Genomic DNA, 27154 nt, shown 5'->3' on the forward strand with positions numbered 1-27154 from the left:
GTAGGCAGGGTATATGTGCCCAGGTAGCCACAGGTATATGTCCCCAGTATATGTAGCCAGGGGTATATGTCCCCAGTATATGTAGGCAGGGGTATATGTGCCCAGGTAGCCAGGTGTGGAGGGAGCAGAGAAGGAAAGCTATGGGGACTGCGGGGATGGGCGGACATCTCCCCACCCCCCCCCCACCCCCATCCCTCACCTTCGTGCTCCCCTTCCTGCCTCTCCCCTCCAGTGTTGTGAAGTGTCGGGCCCGGCTGCGAAAGTGGGCGGAGACTTACCTCGTTCCAGCCGCAAGGGACGCTCCGCTCTGTGTGCGGCTAGTCTGGTCTTCTAGCCGCACACAGAGTGGAGCGTCCCTTGCGGCTGGAAGAAGGCGGAAAGTCTCCACCCACTTTCGCCGCCGGGCCCGACATTTCAAAACGCTGGAGGGGAGAGGCAGGAAGGGGAGCACGAAGGTGAGGGATGGGGGGGGGAGATGTCCGCCCATCCTCGCTGTCCCCATAGCTCGCCTTCTCTGCGCTGCTCCCTCCACACAAGCCAGGGTGAACGGCGTTCACTCTGAAGAAAAAGTGGGTGGACGCCGTTCACCCACGTCCACGCAGGACTCGACCCCTGTTCTACTGTATGTGGATATGGTTTTGCATCCTTGCCCTTGTTCTTTAGTATAAATAGTGCTGTTTTCTTTACCGGTGAACAGACTGATCAGCTCTGTACATGTTAGATCACGGTTGTCATAAAACGACGACTAGCGAATGATATCAGTGCACACAGGACTGGATTTACCATAAGGCACTGTAGGCTCGTGCCTACAGGCGCCTGATGATGGAGAGGCGGCTCCCTCCCTCATTCCCTAATCCTAATCAAAGTGTAAAGGAGAGGTTACTCACCCTGCTTTCAGCATTCCACTGATGAGATCTCCCTTCAGTCGGGGGAACCTTTAGCTACCTAATGTTTAGGGTTCCTCTGGCTACCTAATACTAAAAGGCACCTGCAACTACCTATGGCAGGCATGGTATATAAGGGAAAAGTGACAGCTGGGACAGCCAGGACACTTGTGCTGTGATTCGGCGGGGTTTGCAGGTTCATGGAGGGGGAAGTCTGGCATGCCAGGAGATCTGTGCCTATAGGCTCTTGTGATGTAAATCCAGGCCTGGGTGCACATTTGAATTCAGCAACAGCACAACAACGGTCTTCTTATTAAATTGTTACTGGAAGTGCGAACATGAGGACCCCGGATATGCGAGATTCGCAAGTGTGAATGGTTCGTCGTCTGGTACAAATGACTGATGCCAATTATCACCCGAATTGATCCGCCAGGACAGATAACTCTATGTGTACAATAATCTGGCTAACCATTTCAGCCCGTGGGGATTTTTCACCTATGCATCGGAGCAATTTTCACCTCCCATTCATTCGCTAATAACTTTATTATCACTACTTATCACAATTTATTGATCTATATCTTGTTTTTTCCGCCACTAATTGGGCTTTCTGTGGGCGGTACATTTTGCTAAGAGCCACTTTTCCGTAAATGCATTTTAACAGGATTAATAAGAAAAAAATGGAAAACATTCATTATTTCTCAGTTTTCGGCCATTATAGCTTTAAAATAATCCATGCTACCATAATTAAAACCTATGTATTTTATTTGCCCGTTTGTCTCGGTTATTATACCATTTAAATTTTGTCCCTATCACAATGTATGGCGCCAATATTTTATTTGGAAATAAAGGTGCATTGTTTCCGTTTTGCGCCCATCACTATTTACAAGCTTATAATTTAAAAAATGTTTTAGTATACCCCCTTCAAAAGCATATTTAAAAAGTTCAGACCCTTAGGTAACTATTTATGTCCTTTTTTTTTTTCAATTGTAATTTTTTTTTCCATTAAAAAATTTATTTGGGGAATATTTTGGTGTGGGACATAAACAGTTAATTTTTAATGTTGCCATGTGTGTAAATTGTAATGTAAAAAATGTGTAGCTGTAGTTTTACTATTTGGCCATTAGATGGCCACCTTCATTTTTGTTCACCCTCCTTGTACTTCTCGCTAAGCGGAAGTACAAGGGGGATGCGGAAATCTGTCCGGGCATAAGAACTTAAGCCTCACAGGCGCTTCGGTTTTTCTGCGAGGGAGAGGGATCGGTGATCGGGAACCATGTTCCCTTTCACTGATCCTAGGGCTACCGGGGGACACAACGCGGACACGGGGGCGCGCCCACGATCGCAGGCGGGAGCACGCCCAAGCGCGGGAGCGCTGCAGAGCTGCCGACCGGACGTGAGCTTCACGTCCGGGGCGGCGGAAATGGTCGTGGGGGACACGCTTCTTTAACGATTTCAGGCCGAACTGTTGTTAATCATTTGTTTCCAATGACTGCGGTCTAGCGTGTGTACAGAGCTATGGACTTGCACTGAGACTTGCAATGGAACAGTTAGGGTAAGCTGACCCTACGTCCCGCTTTACCTCGGACGCGTCCCGCCTTCGGGGTCTGCTGTCCCAGGCTGCATGAGGTCCCGGGAAACGTTCCACTTTCAGCTGCGGGGTGTCCCGGCCTCGGGACTCTGGTCAGCATACTGAATGAACTGGCTGCGGCGTCTATAGACGCCGAGCTAGTTCATTGCCCGCAGCCCCGCTCCAGCCTCCTTAGTCTTCCTCTTCTGGCAGAGCAGGGCTACGGGAAGATGGCTGTCGAAGGCCTGTACTGGAGACTATTTGTGTCTCCAGTACAGGGCTTCGGGCGCCATCTTGCCATAGCCCTGCTCTGCCTGTCAGCGCGGGAGACTGCAGGAGGATCGTCCGGGTAGCTGCACACCAGAGGAGACTTCTGTCAGGTGAGTAATTATTTTTTCCCCCCAGGTGTTGCCCACATTGCGTTTATTTTGTGCTGACATGTTGCCCGCATTGCGTTTATTTTCTGCTGACATGTTGCCCGCAATGCGTTTATTTTGTGCTGACATGTTGACCGTAATACATTTATTTTCTGCTGACATGTTGCCCGCAATGCGTTTATTTTGTGCTGACATGTTGCCCGCAATGCATTTATCTTGTGCTGAAATGTTGCCCGCAATGTGTTTATTTTGTACTGACATGTTGCCCACATAGCGTTTATTTTGTGCTGACATGTTGCCCACATAGCGTTTATTTTGTGCTGACATGTTGCCTCCCCTTGCGTTTATTTTGTACTGACGTGTTGCCCACAATGCGTTTATTTTGTGCTGAAATGTTGCCCACATAGCGTTTATTTTGTGCTGACATGTTACCCACAATGCGTTTATTTTGTGCTGACATGTTGCCCACAATGCGTTTATTTTGTGCTGAAATGTTGCCCACATAGCGTTTATTTTGTGCTGACATGTTGCCCACAATGCATTTATTTTGTGCTGAAATGTTGCCCACAATGCGTTTATTTTGTGCTCAAATGTTGCCCACAATGCATTTATTTTGTACTGACATGTTGCCCCCATTGCGTTTATTTTGTGCTGAAATGTTGCCCGCATTGCGTTTATTTTGTGCTGACATGTTGCCCCCATTGCGTTTATTTTGTGCTGACATGTTGCCCCCATTGCGTTTATTTTGTACTGACATGTTGCCCACAATGCGTTTATTTTGTGCTGACATGTTGCCCCCATTGCGTTTATTTTGTGCTGACATGTTGCCCCCTTTGCGTTTATTTTGTGCTGACATGTTGCTCACATTATTTTCTGGTGTCTGGGGTAGCTGTTGCTGCATTTATTATTTAATTGTCATAGTTGGCTATGTTTGCTGCTTTGGGGTTACTGTATACTATTAAATAGCATCACACAGTTTCTGCACATCCATGATGCGAAACCTTGTTTGACCACATCATGGCGTAAACAATGCTTTCTTATGCCTCGCTGTTACATCATTATGTTAACCTCGCCCATACAATGTCATGGCCACGCCCATTTTTCGGCGCCGCAGCCCCCCGTTTTTTGGCGCAGCGAGCTACACATCCCCCCATTTTTCGGCGCGGCGCGCTACGCATCCCCCTATTTTTCGGCGCGGCGCGCTACGCATCCCCCCATTTTCCGGCGCGGCACGCTTACCCTTACTATCGACACACGACAATATTACCCTTACTATCGACACACGGCAATATTACCCTTACCATCGCGAGTTAGGCTATTGGTGTACCCATGGTACTTGACTAGTGCAGTTGTTGCTGTGGCAACTCACGTTACTAATGAGTGTCAATAGCACGCCTTACTGTAGCAACAATCGTGCTATTTAAGTACAGCGGGTCGCACTTATAGCGTAGCTCGCGGTACACAATCCCAATAGTATGGGTAATATTGCTGTACGCTATCTGTGCACGGCAATATTACGGAGATTTTGTGCATCAGGCCACTGGTGGGAACATGTATGCTTGTGGTAGTGCCCACAGCTACATTTCTCCCAGAGGGTTTCTTTGCTGGACTTAGCACCAAAGGGGCTTTTTAAAACACCACCACAGCGAAAAAAGTAATCAGTTAAAATATGACAGAACTGACAGGTTTTGGGCTAATCCATCTCCTCATGGGGGATTCTCAGGGTGTTCTTTGTTTTCAAAAGAATTTTCGGAGCTGCAGTTGCTAAGTCTAACTGCCAAAATAGTGTGCAAGTGAGTAGGGAGGCTGGCTGGTATCTTACTATTTTGGCAGCTAAACTGACGTTCAGGAAATTCTTTTGAAAACCTAGAAAACCCTGAGAATCCTACATGAGGAGATGGACTAGCCCAAAACCTGTCAGTTCTGTCAGATTTTAACTTCTTACTTTTTTTTTTTTGCTGTAGTGGTCCTTTAAGACAACTTAAATCCTACATCCAAATGTGAAGTGCTCTACATCTGATCCTTTGTTTTTGAACAGTGATTCCTGTTTGTCCCAATCTTTCCTTGCATTCTCTTCTAACCCAGCTGATGTCCAGGACTGGTCTTGATATTGCTCATGCCTGCCTTCTGGTACTATAACAGTTTGCTCCCCAGAATTTTTTTCCAGCCGGGTGCCATTAAAAAGTAGCCGAGTTGGGTGTGACAGGGGAATACAGGGCCAGCGCAACTCTGTGGAGGATGATGAGACGAACCGATGACAGCCGGGCGCTTATCAAAATTAGCCGGGTGGAGCACTTGGCTGAAGGAGCCTGGGGATAATGCTGCTGTTATCATTGTGCCATCCTCCTTACTGCTGACCTCTGACCTGATTCCAACTCTGCTTCTGTCTGCTGCCTGGTGCCTTCACTGGTCTGATTATACACCTATTACTGACACTTGGTACCTCTTCTGGGTTGATTGTCCACTGGTTCTCGCCTTTGCTCCTGCCTGTTGCTTGTTTCCTCTGCTGATCTGCCAGTTGCTGATTTCCGGCATGATGCTGCAGCTTTCTGAACACCATCATATGCAGCCAGCCTATGTTTTGGATACCCCTGCATTCATTTCTATGGCTTTTCCAAACCCATAGGTGCAAGCGAGACTTTCCCTATCAGTGAGTCTTCCGGTTTTTGACTTGGGTGTTACTTATGAAAGTAGATGAATATGTTTGGGAAGTCAGTAGTTCTTGCCATATCATGTGTCTTCTCTTCTTTACAGCCCAGTATGGTCCCAGTGCAACTTGAGGATGACGAGCCACTGGTGTACCATCACCATTATGAGCCATACCCAGCAGTTTCCGGAAACTATATACCATACCCAGCTTATCCTGTACTGCCTGCACCGATGCCCCAACAGGAACCCACCATCAGGCATCTCACCCTGGATACACCGGCTTCACCAACACGCAACTTAGACCTGTACGATATTACCGTTTTCTGTTCTTTGTATACAAGCAAATTGCAGTCCTGTGCTGTAGTGATTCTCAGTGTGATCACAGTAGCAGTAGCACAATGCATGCGGTCTACCAGGAGGCCACATCCAATCCAGGCTCCTAAACTGAGGTGGTGCAGAATACCATGGCAACCAGATACCCTTCAGAGCATCAAAAGCATGAAGGGTTACTTCTAATTGGCTGTTATGGGTTAGATAAACTGGGCTCATTTGTTGAAGCGTGTGTATGTGATGTGGCAACCAGGCAGGGATGCCAACAAGTATTATTTTTAACTCCTACAATTTGCAGCAACTGTACTATACCTAAAGCAGGATCCAACAGATATACACAGATATCCACATTTAAATGGACCCCGAGCAGACAACCAAAACTGGAAGCTGGAACATCCAATATGTATCTTTATTTGTTTTGTGTATAAAAATGGCAACATTTCGGAGCCACATAGGACCCCTTTATCAAGGCAACATTTGCTCTCAGCACTCGCAGGACACAATATGATTTAAACTGGCAGCAGCAACTGCTGAGAGGAGCTCTAACTCCCATTCTTTTCAATTGGACATTACAGGGTGATTGACACATTGCGGTAGAGAGATGATTGCCTATGAGCAAATGTTGCCTTGATAAGAGAGTCCTACGTGGCTCCGAAATGTTGATGTTTTTATACACAAAACGAATAAAGATACATACGGCATAAGCCAGCTTCCTGCTTTATTTGAAGATTTACAGAGGGTGTTCTCCCCTTTTTTCATCTGTAGCACCCCCTCTTAAAGGGGAACTGAAGAGAGCGGTATATGGAGGCTGCCATGTTTATTTCCTTTTAATCAATACCAGTTTGCCTGGCAGCCCTGCTGGTCTATTTCTCTGCAGTAGTATCTGAATAACACCAGGAACAAGCATGCAGCTAGTCTTGTCAGATCTGACTTTAAAGTCCGAAACACCTGATCTGCTGCATGCTTGTTCAGGGGCTATGGCTAATAGTATTAGAGGCAGAGGATCAGCAGGGCTGCCAGGCAACTGGTATTGATTAAAAGGAAATAAATATGGCAGCCTCCATATACCTCTCTCTTCAGTTTCCCTTTAAGATTTGGTCCAGTAGTGAGTGCGAGACAACACTAACTTTTGGATGACCAAAAATGGAAACCTGGTGACCCAGGGGACCCAGAGGACGTCGAGTTACCTGCTCAGGGTCCCTTTAAATCTCGGTTCATCTCAAAACCTTTCTGGATAACAGGGAGGGCTAGAGCATTGTACACACGCTAGTTTAAAGGACCACTATCGTGGAAAATTGTACAATTTAAAATGCATGTGTATGCATAAACAGTATAAGGCTTCTTTTACACTACCAATCACGATTCCAATTTGCAATGTTCATTGGCTGCTAGCAACACCAGAAGAATCCCCCCTCCCCCCCCCAAAAAAAACGCAGCATGCAAGACTTCTTTTAATCGCATCAAGAATCGGACTCGCATGTAGTGTAAAAGAGCCCGGAGTATTGCGCTTTAGGAGATATGTCCATGTTGGGTGCAGATCTTAAATTACACAATAGCCAATAACGCCAAATATTTATGGAGACAGTCACAGATGAAACAATTATAACAGGTTATCAAGTCCATTCACAATAGCAAAGGCCAATTAGGACAGTCCTTGTTTCCTGCTGTCTCTGCGTTCTTGATTAGAGATGTCCCGAACGGTTCGCATGCAAACTTATTTGTGCAACGTTTGCATCGATCACAAACTTTATGGTGGTTTGACCCGCCCCCTATACTACATAATTGGGCTAAATTGGGAAAGCGATAGTTAGGAGGTCTGTTAGTTTGCTCCTTGCTGATGTTGTTGCTGAAAAGCACCACCAAAACAGCTCTTCTGAGAGCTAATGTTCTTGTGATGTGTTTTTTTTTTGTGTGTGTGTGTGTGTGTGTGTGTGGCCCACTGACACTGCATATACAGCCCTGTCTGTCGCAGCTGGTTCTTGCTAATTGCTGTGCTGGGCAGTGCCTACCTTTTCACTGCACCTGTGTGTGTGACAGCTGCACATTGTATTGTAATACCAGTGACTGTACACCTTTCACTGCACCTGTGTGACAGCATGCAGTTTTATATACTAGTCACTGCATACATGTTCACTGCACCTCTGTGTGACCGCATGCTGTTTTATATACCAGTCCATGCATACCTGTTAACTGCACCTGTGTGACAGCTGCACATTGTATTGTAATACCAGCCACTGTATACCTTTCACTGCATCGGTGTGACAGCACGCAGTTTTATATACCAGTCACTGCATACCTGTTTACTGCACCTTTGTGTGACCGCACGCTGTTTTATATACCAACACTCAGTTAATCCATTTTCACTGCACCTGTGTGACTGCACATTGTATTATACCACCAGTCACTGCATACCTTTTCACTGCACCTGTGTGACTGCACATTGTTATACCAGCAGTCACTGCAACCTCTTTACTGCACCTGTGTGACTGCACATTGTATTAGTGAAGTCATTGCATACCTTTCACTTCATCATCAGGCAGAGCCAGAGGCAGGCCACCCGGCAGGTCTGTTCGAGGTCGTGCTGACGTGATTTTGTGCGGCCCTGAACCAAAGTACAGTGTTCAGAAGGCACGTGCCATCAACTCCCAAGATTGCCAGGACGTAGTTGACTATTTAACACAGAACACCTCATCTTTCTCTGCTTCCGCACGGAACCGTGACATATCTTTCTCCGAAGCCACCACTGCTACTACTAGCACCACATCAGCTCTATTTGACCCTTCGCAGGAGTTATTTGGGGGGAATTAACTGATTCACAGCCATTATTTTTACAAGATGGGGGCGCTAAGCATGTTACACCACCACCTCATATGTCTGAGTTTAGCGCCAGTATGGACCTAAGGTGTGAGGATGATGAAGTACCTGTTGTTGGTGCAGTTTTGGAGGTGTCTGATACAAGCGAAGCTGTGGATGATGATGATACTGGAAAAAGACAAGTGAGGATGCACACCTCAAATTTAAACGTTATGCGTTCAATAGTAATCAATTAAAATGATTCTGGGTGCTGCCTCATAAATAACAATGAACCATATATATATATATATATATATATATATATATATATACACACACACACACACAATGAGATACGCACATGATGGCCATTACTGCTTCAGTTTGCCGCATCTGCTTGCACCCATTCAGAAAGAAAACTCTGTTGTTCGAAACAACGCCATCTGTCTGGGTAATACTTGGCGGGGTTTGCCCCTTAACCATGCTGTGTTGAACTATCTGATATGCCTCATACCATTTGCATTTGATTATCCCAAGGACTTTTTTTTTACATGTAATGTGCCCACTAATGGATACTTGACTCAGATTGTCCATAGACGCTGCACCTCTATAGATATAGAGGTTAAGATTTTCTCCTGATCTTCACATATGTTTGTATTCAAATGTGGACATTGCTGTATTTATGCACCTGTACACTATATTGTATTTTACACATGATTTTGATTGTATAGTCCTTCTGACTTATTGTGTAGTCCGTGTTATATCTTTTATACAATATACTCTCTTTTTGCAACCAAAATTGCATGGTGTGCATATCTCATTGTATATAGATGATGATGATACTGCCATGGATGTCATGTGGGTTCCCAATAGACAAGATGAACAGGGGGACAATTCAGAGGGGGAGTCAGAGAGGAGTAGGAGGAGACGAGTTGCTGAAAGAAGCAGGGGGAGCTCGTCGTCAGAAACAGCTCGTGGCAGTGTCCGGCGCCATGTATCGCCACCTATGGACAGCCAGCCAACATGCCCTTCAAGGTCAGCTGCTGCCGCCACCACCAAAGTGCCATCATTCCAGGGCTCAGCGGTGTGGACTTTTTTTTGTGTGTCTGCTTCAGATGAGAGCAATGCCATCTGTACTCTCTGCCACCAAAAATTGACTCGTGGAAAGACCAAGACCCACATAGGGACAACTGCCTTACGAAGGCACATGATGAAAAAGCACAAATGGCAATGGGATGACCACCTGAGGAAAAGCAGCACTCAACAGCAAAGCCACCCTCCGCCTCCTCTTCCTCCTTCAGGTGCAGCATCTTCAGCCGCTTTCTCCCTTGCACCTTCACAGCCACCCTTCTGCACTCCGCCTCTCACCTTGAGAGGTTCCTGCTCCTCTGCCCACAGCAGCAGCCAGGTGTCCGTGAAGGAAATCTTTGAGCGCAAGAAGACTATGTCTGCCAGTCACCCTCTTGCCCGGCGTCTGACAGCTGGCTTGGTGGAACTGTTAGCTTGCCAGCTGTTACAGCTGATGGACTCTGAGGCCTTCCGAAAATTTGTGGCGATTGGGACACCGCAGTGGAAGATACCAGGCCGCAATTATTTTTCTCAAAAGGCGATACCCAAACTGTACCGTGATGTTGAAAGGCAAGTGGTGTCATCTGTGGCACACAACGTTGGGTCAAGGGTCCATCTGACCACGGATGCCTGGTCTGCAAAGCACGCTCAGGGCAAGTACATTACTTATACGGCACATTAGGTCAACCTGGTGACCTCTGGCAAGCAAGGGAGTACATGGCTGTGCGGCGGACCTAGTTGTGACACCTCCACAGCTTGCAGGCAGGCCTGCTGCCACCTCCTCTCCTTCTTCTCCTACTCCTCCTGCTACACCCTCTTCGCTGTTGTCGTCCTCCTCCTCAGCTGAGTGGCAGTGCCACTCTACTGGTGCTGCAATCTCCTCTCCAAGTACACACCCCCAGCTCCCCAGGGCTTATGCTGCATGCCAGGTATGACGGTGTCATGCCATCTTGTACATGTCTTGCCTCAAAGCTGAGAGTCACTCTGGAACAGCTCTCCTGGCTGCTCTGAACAAACAGGTGGATCAGTGGCTGACCCCGCACCAACTGGAGATCGGCAACGTGGTGTGTGACAACAGCAGCAATCTAATTTCGGCTTTGAGTTTGGGAAAGTTGACACATGTACCCTGCATGGCACATGTGCTCAATCTTATAATCCAAAGATTTGTGTCTAAGTACCCAGGCTTACAGGAGGTCCTGAAGCAGTCCAGGAAGGTGTGTGGGCATTTCAGGCATTCCTACACGGCCATGGCGCGCTTGGCCGATATTCAGCGGAGAAACAACTTGCTGGTGAGGCGCTTGATTTGCGATAGCCCAACTCATTGGAATTCAACGCTCCTCATGTTTGACTGCCTGCTACAACAGGAGAAAGCCGTCAACAAGTATGTGTACAACTACAGTGAAAGGTCATACTCTAGGGAGCTGGGGCTTTTCTGGCCGAAGTACTGGACACTCATGCGTAATGCCTGCAGGCTCATGTGTCTGTTTAAGGAGGCGACAAACCTGGTGAGTCGCAGTGAAGGCGCCATCAACGACTTGATCCCATATGCTTTCTTCCTGGAACGTGCCATGCGTATAGTGGTGGATGAAGCTGTAGAGGAGCGTGATCAGGAAGAGGAGGAAGAGTTGTGGGGAAACATCACCTGCGGCATCATTAACACCTGCGGCATCACAGAGGAGGGGGGAGGAGGAGGAGGAGTCTGGGGAAGAGGAGTCAGATGAGGAGGCGGAAGAACAACCGCAGCAGGCGTCGCAGGGGGCTTGTGCTGCTCACCTTTCCTGTGGTATTGTTCGTGGCTGGGGGGAGGAGAAGAACTTACCTGACATCACTGAGGAAGAGCAAGATGAGATGGCTAGTACGTCGGTATCCGACTTTGTGCAGATGGCGTCTTTCCTGCTGTCCAGCCTGTTGAGGGACCCCTGTATAAAAAAACTCAAGGGGAATGACCTGTACTGGGTGGCAATGCTACTAGACCCTCGGTATAAGCACAAAGTGGCGGAGATGTTACCAAATAACCACAAGGCTGAAGGATGCAGCACTTGCAACACAATTTGGGAAGTATGCTTTACAGTGCGTTTAACGGTGATGTCACAGCCCAACGGAATAAAGGTGCAACTTCCAGTAATGTTCCTCCTCCTGCCATGTCCACGCAGGCAAGGACAGGACGCTCTAGCGATCTCATGGTGATGTCGGACATGCGGACATTCTTTAGTCCAACGCCTCGCCTTAGCCCTTCCGGATCCACCCTCCACCAACGCCTCGACCGGCAGGTAGCCGACTACCTGGCCTTAACTGCGGATGTAGACACTCTGAGCAACGATGAACTCCTGGACTACTGGGTGTGCAGGTTTGACCTGTGGCCAGAGCTGTCACAATTTGCCATCCAACTTCTGGCTTGCCCTGCCTCAAGCGTCCTGTCAGAAAGGACCTTTAGCGCAGCCGGAGGCATTGTCAGTGAGAAGAGAAGTCACCTAGGTCACAAAAGTGTTCAGTACCTCACCTTTATCAAAATTAATGAGGCATGAATCCCGGAGGGCTACTGCCTGCCTTAAGACTAAGTCAGTCCACACACACAGCATCTCTGCCTGCACGCCATGTGACTGCCTGCCCCAAGACTAAGTCGGTCCCCTCACAGCATCTCTGCCTGCAGGCTGCTTGACTGCCTTCTCCACCACCACCAACAGGGTCCAGGACTCCAGCTGGATTCCTGAATCTTTAAGGCCGCTGCTAGCAGCGGCCGCTATAATAATTTTTTCTGGTGCGTGTACATGCCTGCCTAATTTTTCTGGCTGCACTGTGGCTGCAACAACAAAACAGAAGGCATGTACATGTGTCAATTCCCCTTTGTGATCGTTACCTTGCCGCGGTGAAAGGGCTTGCGTATCACAATGAAGCAATGACCGGCCATATGAGTGTGTTGGGGGGCACACCTGACCCAAGAAGATAATAAGGTTGTTGCTTCATTGTGGACAGACCAAATTCGATCAGCTGGACACTCAGTCACTGTTGTTCTGTCATTTAACTAAATCAGCCTGACCATGTGGGCTTGAAATCCGCCATCGCCTGCACTCTCGCCATCATGTGCACCAGTCCAGCACGGCCGTCACTACACAAACAGCTGTTTGCGCAGCGTTACCCAGTGAGTTTGGTCTGTCAGTGTGAAGCAGTACACTACTTACACTACCTGCTGAGCCATGTCTACACACGCAAGATGTTTTCAAGCACTTTATATGCCTCCAATTTAGGAATGCAATGTTATTTCTGCCTTTTAGGGATTATAACCCTGCTTTGCGTCAAATTCGTAATTTTCCCCGGGACTTTTGGTGTGTACCCCACTCCGCCATGCCGCCCTCCAGGTGTTAGACCCCTTGAAACATCTTTTCCATCACTTTTGTGGCCAGAATTAGTGTTTGTAGTTTTGAAAGTTCACCTGCCCATTTATTGTGGTTCGCATGATTCGCCAATTCGCAAACGTTTTCACAAGTTCACAAAAAAAAACGGGGGGGTTCACGACATCTCTATTCTTGATCAAAATGTGACATGTAGGGGAAAAAAGGACACGAATATAGTGTTGTTCTGCCACACAGTATTACCGCAACCACTCCTCAGTGTTCCGTGTCACTCTGACACATGCAAACCGCAATCAGTGCAGCAGAACTCCACCTTTGTGTCTGCACTCACCCTGGCGTCCTCCTTTTATGGCTGCAAGTGGGATTGCTCAGTTTTGGTGGCTTATATAACCTTTTCTCCAATGCTGTCAGTGTCTCATCAATGGACCAAACTACAAATAGAGAGTCAGACTTCACTGTTTGTCCATTGAAGTAAATATGTATTTTACATTGATATAAATATGTATTTTAAACTTTTTTTTTTTTTTTTTGCTATTGTGGTCCTGTAAACTAAAACATAGGGTAAATCTAGCGTTTGTGCAGCAACTGCCCAAGTCGACTTCCTAATCTTTTGTGATCACCTGGCGCCCCAAAGAACCCCTGAGTGCATTATTCTCAATCTCCCCACTAACACAGCCCACAAATGGCCACACATTGTAGAATGCAGGTTGTCCCTCCGCCCCCTCCATAGAAACAGAGTCAGTGCTAGCCTGCAGGCTAGTGACGTGTATGTACAGCATCGGGCCTAAAACTTTCACCTGCTTAAGACAAATATGAGTACCAAATCAACACACAGAGGTGATGCATTCACTCCTTGGGTCAGCAGAGATTTGCATGCAGAAAACTGGAGAGAATGGGTAGCTCCGCTCACAGACATAACATATAGTGGAACCCTGGTTTGCGAGCATAATGCGTTTCGGAAACCTGCTTTAAGAGTAGGTTCACACTAGGTCCGGAAACGTATCCCTGGCTCAGTTTTTCAAACCTGATCAAAACCGGAGCCACGGATAGCAATGTTAAAAATAGCAGCCGCCTTTACCCAAACCAAAAACGGATCAGTCTGCGTTTGCGGGGACCCGTTTTCAAAACCGGAACGGAAGGTCCGGATTTGCTGCATTTTCACGGACCGCATATGGATCCTGATACACGCAGGGGTAGTGAAGGGCAATAGGAAAACGGATACCCCCGTTTTGGACACAGAAACAAATCCGTTTTCTGTGTCCCAGCCCTGCCTATGGGTGGGGAGGGGCCGCCATGCTGGAGGGGGTAGCAGCCAGGACGGGGGGTTGCAGCGGACGGTGGGGAGGGGGGCGTTGTCCCCCCCTCCCGCCTCACCTGGGTCCCCCCTTCCCTGTTCCCCCTCCAGCTAGTTTCTGCTTAGAATACTTTAAAAATCAATGTTATAAAGCAAGCGGCGAGTGGGGAACTTACTCAATTCCTTGTGTTCCACCGCTCGCCGCGTCACTTCCTGTATGCTGCCCAATGAAGTACAGAGGTGAGCGGTGGAACGCAAGGAAGTAAGTTCCCCGCTCACCGCTTGCTTTATAACATTGATATTTAAAGTATTTTAAGCAGAAACTAGCTGGAGGGGGAGTGGGGAAGGGGGGACCCAGGTGAGGTGTCCCAGGTGTCCGCTGTAACCCCCCCCCGTCTTGGCTGCTACCCCTTTCAGCATGGTGGCCCCTCCACCCATGGCCAGGGCTGGCGATACGTTTCCACGGACTGGAAATGTAGGCTGCAAAAAGATATTTTTAAAGAAAAAAAAAGGGAGGAAAAAAAAATGTTCTACAAAAACGGATCCGATCTGGAACGGACAAGTGGGGATCTAGCAGTAATCCATACCACTCTTTTATATCAAAGACAATTTTCCCATAGGAATTAATGGAAACCCAGTTGATTTGTTCCACAATCCAAAAGCAGTTATAGTCAGAAAGGATGAAGCTGGCACCATCGAGTTGCTATTAGGTAATTTATTAAAAGACTGCCCTCAAGTCAAGATGAATACAGTGTGCGACGGACGTTTCGGAGTGTAAAGACATGCCCCTTTATCAAGCCATGACAGTCTCAATCTATCATAGGAATAATGAGTTTAAATAGTACATCATATTCAGACCTACCAATCACAGGCTATCTAATTCACTAGCCAATCCCCATCCACTATGTATGAAGTAGACCTGATGGGGAACTTGTTACATGAAATCTTAACCAATGGATTTGAAATTCACTCACCTGTCCGTGTAAGCCATCACCCCTAGAGCGCACCGTCGCCGCCCCTAACCGCCACCGCAGGTAGATGGATACACCCACCGGACAGCCGGACCTGATGGGGAACCTGCGGGGAGGCGGCGCCGTAACGTCATAGACGTTTACTAGGGAGACGCATGGGACGCAGACGGAGATCCGCATGCATCCTAGAGGGCAGGACGGAACGTCACTACCCAGCACCGGCCGATCACGTGGAGTGAACCACCAATCAGCCGGCCCTGCGTCTCCCTATATGGCAAAGGCGGCCAAACAGCCGCAACAAACGCGGCTGAACCGCCGCACTCAAGCGGCTGAAACGCCGCAACGCGGCCAAACAGCCGCCATGCCTGGCGATCGAGAGCCCAAGGGGTGGGAGATGGCGCGCCCAGGGGATGGAGGCACAGACATGGCAACAGCGGAGAATAGCAAATGTCACATCAATATAAAGCAGAAACCACTAGTTTATATATAACAGGCGGGAGCTGCTTGTGTTGCTCCCGCCTGTTATATATAAACTAGTGGTTTCTGCTTTATATTGATGTGACTTCTATAGTCACATCAAAGCGCTCTTAAACCAAGTTACTCTCAATCCAAGGTTTTACTGTATTCTACTGCGGGCAACGAGCGACTTCCTGATGGCGGTAGATGGTCTTGGAGGGAGAGGTCAGACATGGGCTGCCTGGACTGGAGTAATAATGTTAAGCATTTTATGTAACATGAAAGCGCGGAAACATGAAATGCATGTAAGGTTTGGTATTTATCACTCATACTAACTCTTGATAAACATAATTATTCCACAGACCGGCTGTACCTCCACCCCCGCCTCTGAGTGCTACAGGCACTGTTGGAGCTGATATCCCTCCAGCTACAGGTACGCTTATTAGTATTCTATAAGTAAAATTGCAGGGCTCTAGCTTTCTTCCATATGGTGGAATGTTCAATATGCTTTAAACTATAGATGAAATTTGAGTGTAATACCACTTTAACGGAAGAAGTGGAGTTATGCCTGAAATAATGCTGAATCTGCATTGTAACCATCACTTGTATGACGTCTCCATGCATCTTCACAAAGGAAACCAATTTCATCGCTCAGTAGACCTTCCTCCAGCTGCTTTCTGGGCTACTTCCATACAGTCTGTACTGTGGCCTGGTTTCATTATTACAGCACTGATGTAACTGCTCACAGAGCAGCAATCCATCATCTTCATGACTTCTGTACTTCAGAGTAACCACAAACATTTACATGGGAAAAAAGCCAGCCAAGCTTTCATTGATTTAGTCATTAACCTCCCTGGCGTTCTGATTATATGCGGCGCACAGCCGCGGGAGGTTTTTTTTAACCTAAATTTTTTTTTCATGTAGCTAGTCTAGCGATAGCTACATTATTCCCCCCTCCCTGCAGCATCCCCCTACCTCTTCTGATCGCCGCCGGCGATCTTACCCAGCAGGAAATCCCGTTCTGAACGGGATTTCCTGCAGGGCTTCCCCCGCCATGGCGACGAACGGAATGACGTCATCGACGTCGTGACGTCACAGGGAGTCCCGATCCACCCCATAGCGCAGCCTGGCGGTGATTGGCCAGGCTGCACAAGGGGTCTGCGGGAGGAGGCCCTCTTTCGCGGCAGGTAGCGGCGGATCGGCGGCGATCGGAAAAACACGCAGCTAGCAAAGTGCTTGATGCGTGTTTAAAAAAAAATTATTCAAATCGGCCCACCAGGGCCCAAGCAATCCACCGCGGCGTTACTGGATGAGCTGAGCTCGTCCGGAACGCCCAGGTGGTTAATGGCAATTAGATCCCCAGCATTGATTCCATTGAGGAGAACCCTTCACTCAAGGGAAGTGAAATGGAGCCAGCAGGAGATCTTACCATTGGGGTAAAGGTGGCCATACATCACTCGACTAGGTGGCTGATCGACCATCTGATTTGATTAATAATATTGAATCGGATGAAAACAAGCAACAAACGAAACCCCCGGCGCTGTTCCCCCTAGTGTTTAAACGTGCCCCCCAGTGTGTGCCATCATATATTACATGACCTGTGTGCGCCCACCACGTGGTGCCTATACATCTTCAGCTTCCTGCTCTTCCATTTGCGCCTCACACACATGTGTGACATCACCCCTGCCACATGCTAAACGCCGGCAGTGTGTGTGGTGCAAATGGAGGAGTGGGATTCCGAAGACGGATGGGCACCGTGCGGGGCACATTCATACGCTGTGGGGGTTTGAAGCGCGAGGCGGCGGATGTGGCCAATTCATGCTGAAATCGATTGCGAATCGGTTTGCGGTGGATGGGCTGCCAAGAGATCTGCCTCGTAGTCTAAACTACCCATCATCGCTAGATGTATGGGTACCTTAATCAAGAGATATAAAGCTGGTTTACTATCTGGAGACTAGCTCAAGTATATTTCAGGCCAATGTTTGTAGAAACAGTACAATGCTATTGAAACTGGGCCCACAGGCCCTACTTCTCCCATCACACAGCAGTAGGAGGTGCAGCAGTGAATCGAGTTGTTCCATTTGGTAGTGGGAGTCACAGGAATGCAGTGCTAGTCTAATGCTTTACTGAAAGAAAAATTGTCCTAGCAGATTGGATTTTCGGGCCAAGAAAGACTTGTGCTGTGGTATCTTTTTTATATCAGAAAGCGGTCAATATCAGCAATTTTGCTTGATCAGTTTATTATCATGCCTATGGGTGTCTTACAGCACAGAATCAAACCATGGCTGAAACATCAGTTTGAAGTGGACTGAGCCTTTGAATGATGTATCTCATCGGCCTCAATTCTCTGAGACAAAAAATAAAGGGTCAGCAAAATACCTCACTTAGTGAAATCGGAAGGGCTGTTCGGAAAAATGTTTTGATAAAATACCGCATTCAGTATTTTACCCTTTTTTTCACGAAGGTTTCCTCACATGTGGTCTCACTTCTGTGTAGGAGTATAGAGATCTGCACATCTAAAGGGATACAAAAAAGCCTTCTTCAATGTCTCCTCCTTCTGCACTTGTAGGATTTGTTTTGGATGATGTCCCGCCAGACAGGGCATTAGATCAAATGGGTGAGAAGCAGGGACCAGAAGGCTCTTCCTATTGGCTGTCTGCTGTCTAGCTGTCTGCCTTGTCTATCAGTGTTATCGCATGGTGATTGTTAGTTAACGGCAAGTCCAAATGGGTCTTAAAATACCATACGGTTTACTTGCTTTACCAAATGCTCTGCTCTTTGTGAATTGACAATTGAGGTGTGCTGTGTGAGGTACAAGTCAGTAATTTACCTCACAAATAGGTAATTTTACTTTTCAGTGCAGTCATAGCTTTAGTGAATTGGTGTTTAACCACTTCAGTCTATCTGGATGACTATTACTATAGTCATCCAGATAGTGTTAGTGTGGCGCATGCGTGCATGCCACTCGTTCCCGGTGGTATTTATGTGACAGCGATTGGTGAAGGGGAACAAGTGTTTCCTGGGGCAATTGCAGTGCCTGGAATGAATGGAATGTCCATTCATACAGTAATAACGACAGAGCAACTCCAGTGAAAATAATGTAATAAAAAAAAGTGCTTAATTTTTTCATTGATTATATATATATATATATATATATATATGATTTAGTCAGTGTTTTCCGATTGTAAAATCTTTCCTCTTCCTGATTTACATTCTGACATTTACCACATGGTGACATTTTTACTGCTGGCAGGTGATGTCAGTGGAAGGAGATGCTGCTTGCTTTTTTTGTCAGTTGGACCCAGCTGTAAACAGCTGTTATTTCCCACAATGGAATGAGGTTCACAGACAGGAAACTGTCAGGACCATGGTCCTGACATCCCATTGTGGCAGGGGTTTCACCACAATATCAGCCATACAGAGCCCACTGATGATCCGTTTGTGAAAAGGAAAATATTTTTTCGTGGGAAAGGAGGTATCAGCTACCGATTGGGATAAAGTTCAATTTTTTTGGACACCGTGTAAAAAAATAAATAAAAAAACACTTCCTGGTAACCCAAGATAGTATTTGTAGTGCCATCTAGTGGCAAAAAAAGTAAAATTACAGTACACCATACATTTAACAATAAATAAATGAAATGAATTCCTTTAAACTTTCCGGTGTGAGAAGCATATGTAATATACCTTTAATTAAGGAAACATCTGCACTCTGTGGTGTGAGTTGTGCAAGTACAGGATAATCAAATCATGAACCAACAGGATGTATGAACCACCTGGATGTATCGCTGCCTTATCTTTCCTCAATGTGGAAACGCTGAACTGGTGTAGTATATTTGCCAATGCTCATTTTATCTTTCATGCCTGTCACATCACGTTTTTGCACTTATATAATTAACTGGCCCTGTTGTGAGCATACAGTATATGCTTTGTAATCTTATGACCATATTCTGGTTTCACCAGCTTTCTTCATGTGCACAAGCACTTGTATAACTGTCAGGCACTTGTCACTTTATTCCAGACCTGAGCCTCCACTCTATACTTGGGGCTCATTACTTGAACCCCAAGTTAAGTGAATTAGGTTACTGATCATTTCAGAGGTGAGGCGCTTTATTTGTTTGACATTATCATGTGTCCAAAAAGGTTCTCTCTGATGGTTTTTAATTGATTTTATGTGTTTTTCTGCGGTTTAATAAAATTTACTATTTGTATATTCTATATGGATGTGCAGAAATTATGTACTGGTTGCTTTTTCTCTCTGTTGGTTCAGGTGTGAGAAGCAGTGTTAAAGTTATGGCCAAATCAATGGGAGGAGCACTGACAGGTGAAAATGGCTCTTGGCGGCAAGGGTAAAATGGCTAAAACAGTAGTATTAGCCATACTCTGCCAGGGAAAAAAACACATATATAAGTAGATAAATACTTGAGCTACTTACATAACACATGTATTGTACTGTCCACATTTTGATTTCAGTGAATTTTATATAGTAAATTAAGAGAATTCTGATCCTGGTGGGGGCCATGTCTTTTGCCCACAGTTTAGGCTAAATCCTGATGTCATTTCTGCCCTTTACTTTTTTCTTTTCTCCTCCAATCGCTGAGTTACCTCAGCCTTGCTTGTAAACACAAGTGAGCAGGGGATCGTGTTTTAGATAAGCAGCTAGGCAGGGAAATAAATGGAAGAGGAGGAATATATTATAGATAAAAAGAACCCCTAGCATGCAACTGTTTGGCACTGACTACTAAAAGGGCCAGTGCTCCTTAAAGGGACACTTAAGTCAAACAAAAAAAAATGAGTTTTACTCACCTGGGGCTTCCAATAGCCCCCTGCAGCTGTCCGGTGCCCTCGCCGTCTCCCTCCGATCCTCCTGGCCCCACCGGCAGCCACTTCCTGTTTCGGTGACAGGAGCTGACAGGCTTGGGACGCGAGTGATTCTTCGCGTTCCCAGACACATTAGCACCCTCTATGCTGCTATATGGTATATGATATATGCTATAGCAGCATAGATGGCGCTATTGTGGCCAGGAACGCGAAGAATCACTCGCGTCCCCAGCCTGTCAGCTCCTGTCACCGAAACAGGAAGTGGCTGCCGGCGGGGCCAGGAGGATCGGAGGGAGATGGCGAGGGCACCGGACAGCTGCAGGGGGCTATTGGAAGCCCCAGGTGAGTAAAACTCATTTTTTTTGTTTGACTTAAGTGTCCCTTTAAGTATGTAATAACTCCTAATCATAACAGCAGAAAAAGTTTTGAAAGTTTTGACTGCAGGATTAGTGTCTTTATCACGTAATACACTCAGACCAGTTGCTGTTGAAATTTGATTTTTTTTATGGTGACAATGCGCTTTAAGAAGATGTTCTGTGAGGGTTAGTTCACACTACAAGAGCTTTTCTAAGCGCTTTGTGATTTTCAAAGCTCTTGCTAATGTAATGCTATGTGTGTGATCCCACTAGAGTGTTGTGATTTTGTAAATATCCTCCATAGCATTACACTAGCACCAGCTTTTAAAATCACTAGCACTAAAAAAAGCTCTTGCAGTGTGAACCAGACCTAGCGCCTGCTCTTTTCTGCGTTACCGAATCCAGTAATGCTTAGTGAATTGACGCCTATAATTAGTCTGGTAATTTACCTAAAATGGCATGACAACCCACTAAGGTTTTTACCTCACGTGGTATTTTAACGAATCATGTGGAATTTATGTGGTAATTGATGGATTATTGCAGTGCAGGGGAAATGGATGAAAGACGTGATACAGATAGCATTTTTGTTTAAATTCTACTGGCAAGTAAAGTGCAAGTCCAAGCTACATAAAATGTATAACAGCCCACAAACATTGGTTACTTGTAACGATCGGTGTCAGCACACAGAGAGAATCTGATTATTGGTGATCTGCAGAATCACCGATAATCCAAGTATAACTAACCTCTGGACATCTATATAGTGTGAGTGTTTGGTGCAACAGTAATGACTTTGAGTAAGACCACCCGAGGCACAGGTGGTCTTTGGCAGTACGGGCGATACTGCCTTTAGAGAGGAACAGAGACCTTCCAGTAGCCTGAGAACTCCAAAGGGGTGGAGTCCCAGGGTGAAGGTAGGAAGGACCTGCGAGTGAGTGACACCTGACAGGTGGAAGTCACTAGCAGGTCTGGAGACTATCTCTGAAGGAGGGAGATAGCTCTCTGGGTCGGGCAAGCCAGGTCGGCAACACACAGACAGATAAGGTACAAAGACAGAAGACTGATTCGGTATCCAAGGCAAGGCAGGGTCTGGTAACAGGTAATCAGATATACGTAGGTACCAAATCAGAAAGCAGAGGGATAGTCAGAAATGCAATAGGTCATAACAGATATCAAAGTATTCCTAGACTTGGGTGTGAGGTCCGTGGTCTCGACATCCTGGAACTAGTCTGGAGTATAATATGATGGTACAAAGTATTCCTAGACTTGGGTATGAGGTCCGTGGTCTCGACATCCTGGAACTAGTCTGGAGTATAACAGAATGATAACACAGAGTCCCTAGTCTTGGGTGTGAGGTCCGTGGTCTCGACACCCTGGAACTAGTCTGAAGTATAACAGAATGATAACACAGATTCCCTAGTCTTGGGTGTGAGTTCCGTGGTCTCGACACCCTGGAACTAGTCTGAAGTATAACACAATGATAAACAGAAGTAATCTGGCTCAGTGTGAATTCCCAGGTCCTCCTGGTTCTAACACACTGTTGGATCTGACTAAGGTCTGAGTGCTTCCACGTAGTGTTCGCAACGGCAGACAACCTGAAAGTGACCAGCAGTGACTATATATAGCGCAGCGCTCTCTGGCGCCACCCATCAGTGATCAACCAATAGTCACTTGCCTTGAGGTCAGCTGACCAACCTGGTCAGCTGATCCCTCCTCGTTTGTCATAAAGGTTCTGCCTCTCAGCGCGCGTATTCCTTAACCTGTGTGAACTAACAGACCCAGCCACACCAGACGCACGCTGCTGCGGACAAACCGCCGCGCTGGACGCGGAATCAGCCGCCTTGCCGCCAGTACACGCGGCAGCTTTTCCACGTTTTATCACATTACTTACTAAAGATTTGAAATTACAAAATAATTTTCTGTTTTACCGAATGTGGTATTAATGCTTAGTGGACTGAAGCCATTGTCCTATCTTGTAGCTGTGCCACTTCTATATTTTTAAGAAAACACCACTGTGAGATACAATGCATGGCATAACATGGAGAGAATACTTACTAAGGCTTTTTGACTTTTCAGAGTACTATGACCTGACGGGAGGAAGAGTGTGAAGAGCCCGGGCCGCCCTTCAACACAAAACATCGGCTTCAGCGCTTTAAGGAAAGCATTATGTCTTCACAGTGTGTACTATACCTTTATCCAGAATAAGTTCCCAGGGCGTAGAAATAGTTTACACAGTGTAGAACTACAGGTACTGCCTGCAATACTGTCTTCTTGGTACTTTAGTTAATTCAACAACAAAAATTATGCGAGACAGCATTTATTATATGTGAATTAAAGGAAACCTAAAGTTAAGTGAAAAAAAACAGAGTTTCACGTTTTACTTACCCGGGCCTTCTACCCGCACCCTGCAGCTGTGCTGTGGCTGCGCCGCCCTGCAACGATCCTCCGCTCCGCCGTGCTGGCTTAGTATAGATTTCAGTGATTGAGCCTGTTGCCGGCCACTGCGCCTGTGCAGCCCTGGCCATCAGCGTCCTCATTCATGCTCCTGTCAACCGGAGCGTCCTGCGCAGACGCAGTACAGACTTTATCGTACTGCACCTGCGACAGCAGGGTGAATGAGGACACCAAGGCCACACAGGCGCAGTGGCTGGCGACAGGCTCTGTTGCCGAAATTGATAATGAGCCACCAAGGGGGACCGGAGCATCTTTCTAGGACAGCGTGGGCTGCAGGGGGCTGGTAGAAGCACCAGGTAAGTGAAACATTTTTTTTCACTTCACTTTAGTTTCCCTTTAAAATCATTGGTGACGACCGACGAAGGACTCATTTTTCAGATATCGTTTGAAAATCGTATGCACTTTTAAACTTATGGTTTAAAGGAGACTGGTCATGAAATTAAAGTGGACTGAATGACTCGCAATAAAAATGTATTAAAGCGGTATGAAACTCAGCATTTGCTCTAAAAGATTATTTACAGCATAAAATCCACTACCACAAAAAACCTGTAGCAGAACAGCGTTTAAACAGTTAAAGGGTACCCAAGGTGGAGGTTTAAACTAAAAAAGAAAACAATGCTACCTGATCGGGGGAGGGGGGGGCTGTAATTACTTTGTGGCCTGCAATTACTTTGTTTGTTTGGTGCCCCCTTGGGTCACAGCGCTGGAAGCTCCACTCTATGGGCTTGATTCACTAAGACAGATAGCATGCCTTATCAGAGATAACATGCCTTATCAGAGATAACACGCCTTATCAAAGTTAACACACCTTATCAGAGTAGCACAGCAAACTTATGCCTGCTAATTGACAATGACGAGGGCTCCACTCGTCCTTCCCTGAGCCCCTGCGGGTTCGTAGTGCTCGCTATGCTACTCTGATAAGGCGTGTTAACTTTGATAAGGCATGTTTACCTTGATAAGGCGTGCTATTTGTCTTAGTGAATCATGCCCTATGTGTCTCGCGAGGGCGGCGTGCAAAAAGGTGGGGGGAGCGGCAGGGGGAGCAGCCATGGAGAGGCAGAGTTGCCCAATGGCAGCTGGGGAAGGCCCTTCAGGAATGATGGTATCTCCCTGGCTCTTGTGCCTTGCAGCTAATTGTCGTTATCTGTAATGCCTGGTACACACGACTAGATTTTGCTGGCAGATTTACTGCCAGATCGATTATTTCCAAACATGCCCGATCTAATTTTCGATTGACTTTCCTACAGATTTTCTGTTCACTTCCAGGGAAAATCGATCGGAAATCAGATTGGACATGTTACAAATAATCGATCTAACAGTAAATCTGAGGGAAATGGTGGATGCCATATTTATTTCCTTATGAACAGTGCACATAGCCTGGCTGTCCTGCTGATATTCTGCTTCTGATCCTTTAGGCCATAGACCCTGAAGCATGCAGATCAGATGTTTCTGACTGAAGTCTGACTAGATTGGCTACAGTAATGTCTGAATCACACACCTGAAACAAGCATGCAGCTAGAGAGCAGGACAGCCAGGCAACTGGTATTTTTTAATAGGAAATAAATATGGCAGCCTCCATAGTTTTCTGACTTTAGGTGCCCTTTAATGGATTTTTCATTAGATTTCATGTTTTAATGCAATGTAAAATCTAATCTATCAAGAATGTCTTATGCTGGGTACACACGTTACGATTTTACGTACGATAGATGCATCCGAATGATAAATTCCCTCATGCCCGATATTACTCCCGATCGATTCTGCGCTCGATTTCTCATAGAAGTGAATGGAAAAAGATAAGAAAAACGAGCGAAAATAAGAGAATAGAGCGCAGAACTGAGTGGAAAAGAAACGATCGGGTGGGAAAATCGTAACGTGTGTACCCAGCATTAGGCTCCGAATCCACTAGCGACAGTCCTGTTCAGATAGGGGCGGACAATTTAAAGCGGAACTGTAAATAGTTTTTAAACACAGTGTTTCACTTACCTGGGGCTTCTACAAGCCCCCAGCAGGCGTCCTGTCCCGCGCCGGTCCTGCCCGAGCCTCCGTTCTCCCGCCGCCAGCTGCTTTCGGTTTAGCCGCCGGGCCACTGCGCCTGCGCGGCTTTGGCCATGCGTATCCTTTCTTCTCGTCCCCTACTATTGCAGAGGGGAATGCGAAGAAAAGGTATGCTTGGCCAGAGCCACGCTGGCATTGACTTAGAAGTCTAGGAACAGAACGGAATGGTGGCGAAAGAACGGAGGCTCAGGTAGGACCGGCGCGGGACAGGGCGGCTGCTGGGGGCTTGCAGAAGCCCCAGGTAAGTGAAACACTGTGTTTAAAAACTATTTACAGTTCCACTTTAATGAAACATTAGATGCGCTTGTTGCTTTCGCTGTGTTGCTGAAAAATGACCGTGCAGGCATGTTTTCTGTGCAAGTGGGAACCGAGCCTTTTAGTGTATGATGGCCTTATAAGCCAACCAGCCAGCTTTTTTTCTAGCCTAGGAGGAGGCACATCTAAAAGGGCAGCTGGGTAGGCCTTATTTAAAATAATGTATGTAGAGACATATGTGTTTACAGACTACTGTATCAGAAAAGGAGCAGGACATAGCGTGCGCTGAGCTCGCGCTCCTAGATGCATCAAACTCATTGTTCCATTTCCTGTGTAAAATTGCTATAACATTCTGTGATGATTAGTGATATAGGAACCACCGCAGCAGATAACGACTATGTTGGGCAAGGGGATGCCCCGTTGTCCAATAGAGCGCAGTGTAATGCGGGATTGGTTTTATTTCCTGTAGATTCCCCTGATCTGTAGTTACCCACCTGGTAGATGCTTTAAATCTTCTTCTTTCAGGTATTTACACAATGTAAATGCAGATCCTCAACTCTTATTTTATGATATATTTATAGTTTTTTTTATAGTTTACATTAAATAAACATAAGAGAACAGTGCTCATGCTATTATATGAAATGTGTGTTCTGTATACTGTAACTTGTGTGTAATTTTAATAAAATATGAAGCTCAAAAACATTGACATTTTCAATTATTATTTTCAAAGATACAAACAAAGTTGTCTTTTGTGTACAAAATATACAGTGCGGTGTATTTTCTATACTTTTTTATTACTTATTTTATTACATATTTTATACATACTTTGTTGATATAGTACTGTATACACTGTTGCAAGTAGTGTAAAACATTGTAAAAGCACATTGAAAACACGTTCCACCATGTTTAATCACTTCACCCCAAAGGGGGTTTTACCCTAAGGGCCCTTTTCCACTAGAAGTCGCTAGCGTTTACGCTGAACGCTAGCGACTGCTGAATCGCAAAAGGTAAAAAATTACCGGCGATTTCCCGACGTTTGCGGCCGCGATTTTGCTATGCTATGCACTGCATAGCAAAATCGCGGCAAATATCGCTCCGCACCGCGATCGCGTTTCAGGCAAAAACAAATCGCGGTAGTGGAAATACCCTACCGCGATTCCTATGTTATTTAGCAAACCCTAGCGATTGTAAAATCGCTTGCGCTAGCGGAATCGCAAAATCGCAAACCGCTAACGCACTAGTGGAAAAGGGCCCTAACGGACAAGATTTTTCACCTTTCAGTGCTCATCCCTTTCATTTGCCAATAGCTTAATCACTACTAATCACAATGAAATGATCTATATCTTGTTTTTTTCACCACCAATTGGGCTTTTTGGGGTTTATATTTGTTTTCAGTAATTACTTTATTTTCTATGCATTTTAAAGGGAAAAATGATGAAAAAATGAAAAAATACACTATTTCTCCAATTGCATCTGCTAT

General features: G+C 46.3%; 1 protein-coding gene across 2 annotated transcripts in view; it reads left to right on the forward strand.

The window, feature by feature from the left end:
* LOC137540709 (proline-rich protein 29-like) overlaps positions 1-25310 on the forward strand; it is a 57906-nt gene extending 32596 nt beyond the window's left edge. For both annotated transcript variants that reach the window (XM_068261832.1, XM_068261831.1), the window contains exons 4-6: positions 5583-5782; positions 16102-16172; positions 22987-25310. In XM_068261832.1, the coding sequence (XP_068117933.1) occupies positions 5583-5782; positions 16102-16172; positions 22987-23018 (303 nt within the window). In that variant the 3' untranslated portion in view covers positions 23019-25310. The remainder of the gene's footprint in view (positions 1-5582; positions 5783-16101; positions 16173-22986) is intronic.
* Positions 25311-27154: the final 1844 nt, after the last annotated feature.

This window comes from Hyperolius riggenbachi, chromosome 12, assembly GCF_040937935.1.
Source record: "Hyperolius riggenbachi isolate aHypRig1 chromosome 12, aHypRig1.pri, whole genome shotgun sequence".
NCBI classification, from domain to species: Eukaryota; Metazoa; Chordata; class Amphibia; order Anura; family Hyperoliidae; genus Hyperolius; species Hyperolius riggenbachi.